This window comes from Nycticebus coucang, chromosome X (assembly GCF_027406575.1).
Source record: "Nycticebus coucang isolate mNycCou1 chromosome X, mNycCou1.pri, whole genome shotgun sequence".
Lineage (NCBI taxonomy): Eukaryota > Metazoa > Chordata > Mammalia > Primates > Lorisidae > Nycticebus > Nycticebus coucang.
In genome coordinates, this window is record NC_069804.1 from 49,072,774 (window position 1) to 49,080,795 (window position 8,022).

An 8,022-nucleotide genomic window follows, 5' to 3' on the forward strand; every position below is an offset into this window, starting at 1 on the left:
TTTTACATTGTTAAATAAGTTAACTGGGTTTACGTATGTTTTTTAGTTATTTCGTCCCCCCTCCCCCAGGGTTAAAGTACATGGGTTCTGATAAATAACAATACTTTAACCTAATAACTTATAAAATATTAAAGAAATACAAATTGAGACAAATATTCTATTACTTTGAATTTTGGTTATTTAGCAATCCTGTTTTTATTAAGCAATACTATATGCTGGGCACTCTCCTAGGCAGTAAGTAGATGAGTAGACAGTGTGAATAAAATCGACGTCCTTTTCTTTCTTTCAAGACAATATTCAGTTGCTAAACCTATTTCCTTTTCTTTAGGACATTTTCATTGTCTGCGAATTTTAGAGCTGAAAAGTGCCTTAGTGATCGTCTAGTTCAACCTTTCTGTTCAAATGGAGAACCTGAGCCACTAAGATTCACAGGAGAGTAAGAGAATTTAGCAGACAATTCCAAGTAATGATAGCAAACTATAGGAAAATCAGAAATTGTGAGAATTCACTATGTTGTTAGCATCATAGTAAGTTTAGAAAAGGTATGAATTATAAGGAAAGCTTAATTGTCAATATAAATGGATTATACTATATTATCTTCATGCTAAAATGAAGAAATAAACATCCTTTTTTCTTCTTCAGTGCCATAGTTAAACTAATTTTGAATCCTATAGTGACTAAATCCATAAATGTTTTCTGGTTATAGACTTAAGAGTTTCAAAGACAACTATACAGATGATGCTGTAATTTGCCTTCTTGTCTTATTAGAATCATAACAGTACAGATCTGGAATTCAGACCCCTTATTTTCAAGGATGAGGAAATTGACTCTCAAAGAGGTTATGTGACTTGCCCAAATAAGAGCCAAAATTAGCAACTCATTATATTCAAGCAGAGGGTCTGTTTTTTATATATTTAGACTATTATATTTTTGATATTCAAATATCACTTCTTATCAACTTTAAATGATTTAATTGTCATCATCAGACCTGCCAAACATTGCCTTATTTTTGAAATCTGAGGATATCTGAGAAATTGACAAAAGAAAAATTATGAAGTCGTAGACATTAGAACCAAGTCTCTCAGCATTGTTTCTATTTTGCTAAAATTCAATATTCAGTTGCTGGTCACAAATAATTTTTCCCCCATAATAGGTATTGTCTTCTGAGAACTCTGAAGCAATGTCAGACATTGAGGGAAGCTCTTATTACTGCAGGAAAAGAGATTATATGGCATGGGCGGACAAAAGAAGAACCAGCTCATTACTGTAGTATTTGTGAGGTAAGTACTTTACCCACCGTTGTTTTGTAAAGCCTCTTCACTTTCAGTTTCTCTTTGGTTAAGTTTATTCATACTTTTAGGTAATGCATTTTGTTGTAATTAACATTGTATCTAGTTATGCTTTTTTGTTACTTAGCTATTGTACTAAAATTTAACATGATGATACACTGTGAATTAACCTTAAAAGTATCTGCTGCATAGTTATTTTTTTCTGTTCGATCTTTAACAAATGATAATCTCAGGAAGTTTATTCTGAGATTTTAAACTGGGAATAATCTGGATGTACAAGGATGCCAATAACTGGATGTAGTTCAGTATAGCTCCAGGCAGATCTTCTCTGGTGCAATTAACAATAAATTTGTCAGCCTTCTGTGGCCAAGGCTTGCAAGAGGCCTCACTTGAATTCTATTTGGGGAAGACAAATTATTATTATTATTATTATTATTTTATTGTTGGGGATTCATTGAGGGTACAATAAGCCAGTTACACTGATTGCAATTGTTAGGTAAAGTCCCTCTTGCAATCATATCTTGCCCCCATAAAGTGTGACACACACTAAGGCCCCACCCTCCTCCCTCCATCCCTCTTTCTGCTTCCCCCCCCCATAAACTTAATTGTCATTAATTGTCCTCATATCAAGATTGAGTACATAGGATTCATGCTTCTCCATTTTTGTGATGCTTTACTAAGAATAATGTCTTCCACTTCCATCCAGGTTAATACGAAGGATGTAAAGTCTCCATTTTTTTTTAATAGCTGAATAGTATTCCATGGTATACATATACCACAGCTTGTTAATCCATTCCTGGGTTGGTGGGCATTTAGGCTGTTTCCACATTTTGGCAATGGTAAATTGAGCTGCCATAAACAGTCTAGTACAAGTGTCCTTATGATAAAAGGATTTTTTTCCTTCTGGGTAGATGCCCAGTAATGGGATTGCAGGATCTAATGGGAGGTCTAGGTTGAGTGCTTTGAGGTTTCTCCATACTTCCTTCCAGAAAGGTTGTACTAGTTTGCAGTCCCACCAGCAGTGTAAAAGTGTTCCCTTCTCTCCACATCCACGCCAGCATCTGCAGTTTTGAGATTTTGTGATGTGGGCCATTCTCACTGGGGTTAGATGATATCTCAGGGTTGTTTTGATTTGCATTTCTCTAATATATAGAGATGATGAACATTTTTTCATATGTTTGTTAGCCATTCGTCTGTCATCTTTAGAGAAAGTTCTATTCATGTCTCTTGCCCATTGATATAAGGGATTGTTGGCTTTTTTCATGTGGATTAATTTGAGTTCTCTATAGATCCTGGTTATCAAGCTTTTGTCTGATTGAAAATATGCAAATATCCTTTCCCATTGTGTAGGTTGTCTCTTTGCTTTGGTTATTGTGTCCTTAGCTGTACAGAAGCTTTTCAGTTTAATGAAGTCCCATTTGTTTATTTTTGATGTTGTTGCAATTGCGGGGAAGACAAATTATTAACAACTAATTGTAATGTGTGTGAAACTATGATGAATATAAAGTTGGACTCACTAATTCACTAATTGTTAGCGATAATGCTAGTGGGGGGACAACCTGATTTTTACCTTCTAGAGTTTATACCAGTATTAGTATTTGAATCCATTCTTGAAAGATGAGTATGATTTCAGCTGCCTAAAAAAATGATGAGAATTGGAGGTAGTCACTTATGGGCTATATAGGAAAATGGAATGGTTTCTGAAAAGGGTGTATGTGTTCTAATGTGACTGGAACACAGACTATGCAAATTCTACTCTTAAGTCTTAGTAGTATGTAGCTTGTAGTGCATCTTGAATGGTTTTAAAGAATTTGATATTCTGAAGTCATTGAAGCCACAAAAAGGTTATGTTTGAGCAGGCAACTAATATTTGGTAAATGTGTTTCAGAGACAAAAAGTGGTTTAGAGAAGACAGTGAGAAGTAAGCTATTGCAGTGTCTTAAGCATTGTTGTCTTAAGAACATGGATATTGATAGTCCATTTCAAACCTTGAAATTCTGTAATTCTGACACCAACCTTTATTTGAAATGATTGATTTTTTAGATGGTGAATCATCTGGCCAAAGTTAAGTCATTAGGACAGTAGGACAGTGGTTCTCAGCCCTCCTAATGCCGCGATGTATTTTCATTGTTACAAAGGGGTCTCGACCCACAGGTTGAGAACCGCTGTATTAGGAGATTAGGTAGATTCCAGTTAGGTGTGTTATTCCTTATTCTGACTGAATGTTAGCAAGCTTATCAATCTTTCTTTATAAGATAGAGGTATTATTTCTAAAATTATGCTATCTTCTAAATACATTTTTTGTTTATACTCATACTACTTAATGTGAGGCTTTTAACTTAACACAGTTACTGCAACTTACCTGTCAATTTCTTCATCTGTAAATAATTTCTATTATATTTATTCTACCAGTGTGTTTTAAGGTTTGGCTAAGCAGTAGGCACTGTGACACATTTTGGTAATAAGAAGATGATCACAATCTTTTGTCTTTGAGCAGCTCAGTCTGTAGGGGAAGACAAACATCCATACATAGTACCCAGAAGACTGTCACAGAGAAGTAAAAGGAAAATAATGATCACTTATATCTGAATATATGCAGTTTTGGATTTAAAATAAATAGTCTAACCATCATCAACTTTTGAATTAGGCTTTGCCTTAGTGGTTGTCATGAATGTGTCATTCCCTTATGTCATTCTCCTAAATATGCACCATCACCATGTCTTTGGGTTTGATGTGGAATAAAACTGGTCTATTGAAGATTCTCAAACACAGCCATGCTTTTCTTAGTACCTATTCTTGACCAGACATGACTGTCCACAATTCCATTTAAGTAAAATTCCAGGATTATACTAAAGCAATACAATAAATACCACCATCCTTATCAAACACATGTTTTTCCTTGTATAAAACAGGTGGAGGTTTTTGATCTGCTTTTTGTCACTAAAGAGAGTAATTCTCGAAAGACCTATATAGTACATTGCCAAGACTGTGCACGAAAAACTAGTGGAAACCTGGAAAATTTTGTGGTGCTAGAACAGTACAAAATGGAGGACCTGATGCAAGTCTATGACCAATTTACATTAGTAAGTGAAATCAACATGTGAGTACATAGTTAGTTGGGTTTGAAGCAGCGGCATTTGCTCTGCCAGCTGATAAATAGAGGAGGTAATGAGATATTTAAATTTTCCTTTGGCTCATTAGATATTGCATGAGGGCATATTCATATCATTCCCCCCCTTTGCTTTCAAGTATTTAGTTCTATGAAATTGGTGTATATAATTTTCACTGTTCCTGGATGAGACTAGCCTAAATAATGTTACAGCAATTACATTTTAAAATCTTTGTGTACTTTAGCTATAACACTATCATATCTTTTATGTCATTGGCTCTCAATAGATAAAATGTGTACATAGGTTATTAGCGCCCACAAAATGAATCAGTAAGTGTGCTTTTAAATTTACTTCTGCTTTTAGAGCTAATTGTTTAAAATTTTGTCTTTGCCAGAAGTATTAACCTCATGGGAATATTTGATGGAGCTTAACTTCTTAGTACATTATATAATAACCTTATGAAATTCAAGTGTACTTACAAATTGTACACAGTTTTTAACAGCAGATGCTTAAGGGGAAGCATTTTATTCCAGCAGATCAATAGATTTATGAATAGAAACAGACATAATTTATTAATTGTTGCTTTCTCCAATACATGTCTCTCACACATTTGTGATCAGAAATTGACTTTTTGAAATTTAGTTCCTGTTATTTTCTTTTGAATGGTCTTTGTATTTCTTGAGGAAGAAAATTATCTGAAACTGGACAAAATATCTTACCTAGCTAAGTTCTGAAGGCTGTCACTAGTGAAATTGTAATTGATTTGCTAAATTATTTTTCCAAAAGCCCTTTTTAAAGCAATCTAAAAAAAATGATAAACTTAAGAATGTTCCAAGAGTTTTTGACTACTTGGTGAAGTAGTACATAGAATTGTAGATACAGAAGAGGGTAATGGTTTTGGACTCTTAGGCATATAACAAGGGGGGAGATCATGCTTCTATGCTGTGTAGCAGTCTGTTGAACTTTCTTGAGAACTGTTTCCCCTAATTTCATAAGCAGACTATATGTTTGTAGTTATTAACTAGGGAACACTATTAACAATTTGTATATCAAAATAATCTACCTTACTTTTATTTTCAGGCTCCTCCGTTACCTTCCACCTCATCTTGATATTGTTTCATGGACGTTAAATGAGACCTTTTCTGCTATTCAGGAAGTAACCCAGTTCTGCACCACTGGTTTTTGTAGCTATCTCATAAGGCTGCTGGCTGAAAACTGTGTCTATGCAACCTTCTAAGTGCGGAGTGTCAACCGACTGGTTGGGGGAGAATACTGCTCCTACTCCAGGACTCTCACAAAGCTGATCAGCTTTTCATCAGAAAAAAATAATAATTTCCATGTTTTGTATATATCTGACAAAACTGGCAACATCATACAGACTACTGACTTGAAGACACCCTCTTTTGTATTTGTCTATTTCTGGGCTGATGAATTTATTTTCATCCATCTTTTCCCCTTCAGAGTTTTCCTTGGGAAAAAAAAATACTAGCCTAACTGGTCATTTCTTTGTAAGGTAGTTAGCAATTTTAAGTCTTTTCTTTGTTCATCTTTTTTTTAATGTGAAAGGTTAGGTAAAAAACTTTTTTACTGCTTTTATGTTTTTCTGTCTTGTTTTGAAACCATGATGGTTACACTTTTGGTTCCTAAATAAAACATTAAAAAAAATTAACAGCCAAGTCACAAAGATAATGGATTGCACATAGACTAAGGAATAAACTTCAGATTTGTGATTTTTGTTTCTAATCTTGATGTAAATTTACACTATTTATAAATACATATTTATTGCTTGAAAATATTTGTGAATGGAATGCTGTTATTTTTTCCAGATTTACCTGCCATTGAAATTTTAAGGAGTTCTGTAATTTCAAACACTACTCCTATTACATTTTCTATGTGTAAATAAAACTGCTTAGCATTGTACAGAAACTTTTATTAAAATTGTTTAATGTTTAAAGAGTTTTCTATTGTTTGAGTTTTAAAAAGACTTTATGTACAGTGCCCAGTTTTTGTTCATTTTTCAAATCTGATTATATATATTTTATATATACTTATGTATGTATATATAATATATATAGAAATCTGGATATATGTGTATAAAGATTTAGAACTTAATTTTTTCTCGTTTTAAGTTTCACATCTATGGTAGATTTTTGAGGTGTCTACTGTAAAGTATTGCTTACAAAAGTATGATTATTTTTAAAGAAATATATATGGTATGTATCATCAAGACTAAAATGTCAGACTGGTTTATTGTTAAGTTGCAATTACTGCAATGACAGACCAATAAACAGTTGCTGCCAAAAAAGTAGTATAAAAGTAGAAAACAAATAATGATTGAACTTAAGATTTTAAAGAGAATGTTATATGGGCTTGACAACTCCTATACCTCATCACTTAGTACCATTTTATGTGGAAAAAGGGATTTAGGATGAAGGGCTCTATTTTAGAATGCAAATAAATTAAGAGACTTATTTTTTATTGTTAGGCAATTTTGACATCTCACACTTTTCTGCTTGTATAACATGATTTAGGGAGAGGGAATGCTGCAAATTCCATACCACTAGTGTAATATAGCAAACTATATTAGTCTTCACAAATCATTGCTAATTAGTGATAGTATTTTATTTTATAATAATGGCACCTTGCATCCATACCTCCATTTTCTGAAGCATTTAGCACACATTCTCATTTTATTGTATTCTTCCTAAAAATTGTCCAGGAAGCATTAGTGAAGAGACAGAGAATGCTGTAAACCAAGTTTTATATGTATGATTTAAGGGAATCTGTTGTATCTGGTGAAATGCTGTGTTGATTGCATTAATCAAGTACTCTTTCAGATAGTTTTGAGTGTGTTCACGTGGAAACAGTTTGAAAGCTGAAAGCATGGAGATGTTTTATTCAATTAGCTAATAATTTGCTAAATACTGCATATCTACTAGAAGGAATCATCTTTTATTTATAATTTCAAGAGGAAAGAATTTCAAATCTGTTTTAGTTATGGAGCAAGAGTTCTTGTCTAAGTGCTGCTCAGGATGTTTAACCAGTAATATTTTTAAGTGGTTTTCTTGTAAAATCTCTATCCTGAGTCATTAAGAATAAAAGAAGTTAAGAAAAACATTTTTGTAAACAAGAATTGCAACCTAATTATCAAGAAGCAAAGATTATAAGAATGCTAAAGCTGGGGTGGTGCCTGTGGCTCAAGGAGTGGGGTGCTGGTCCCATATGCCAGAGGTGGCGGGTTCAAACCCAGCCCCAGCCAAAAACCATAAAAAAAGTAAAAAAAAAAAAAGAATGCTAAAGCTATACCTAAATGTCTTAAGCTGTTGTAGTTTATTTTACTGACACAGTGTCTTATTTTCAATGGGTTTAAGATAGTTTATTGCCAAGATTAATATGTGATATTTCAAAGAAATTTAGTATAATTCATTCATTTGGATTATATGTCAAGAATAATACTGGTTTAGGAGCTTAGTCTTTAAGGAGATGATAGTAGAATTCAAACACATGAACATTACTCTGAAGTATGTTTAGATGAATGAAATCCTATGTAAATTGCTGTCTTTTCATGAATTTTTTTTTAACTGTTTATATAGGCATGTCCCATTAAGGCACACTCTATCCAA

General features: G+C 33.2%; 1 protein-coding gene across 15 annotated transcripts in view; it reads left to right on the top strand.

Moving 5' to 3' along the window:
* KDM6A (lysine demethylase 6A) overlaps window positions 1-6,353 on the top strand; it is a 217,517-nt gene extending 211,164 nt beyond the window's left edge. For 8 of the 15 annotated variants that reach the window (XM_053579400.1, XM_053579404.1, XM_053579408.1 and 5 more), the window contains 3 exons: window positions 1,154-1,280; window positions 4,202-4,372; window positions 5,480-6,353. In XM_053579400.1, coding sequence (XP_053435375.1) covers window positions 1,154-1,280; window positions 4,202-4,372; window positions 5,480-5,509 — 328 coding nt within the window. In that variant the 3' untranslated portion in view covers window positions 5,510-6,353. Of the gene's footprint in view, window positions 1-328; window positions 437-1,153; window positions 1,281-4,201; window positions 4,373-5,479 lie in introns of all 15 variants that reach the window. The other 7 variants (XM_053579398.1, XM_053579399.1, XM_053579402.1 and 4 more) reach the window with 1 other exon arrangement.
* Window positions 6,354-8,022: the final 1,669 nt, after the last annotated feature.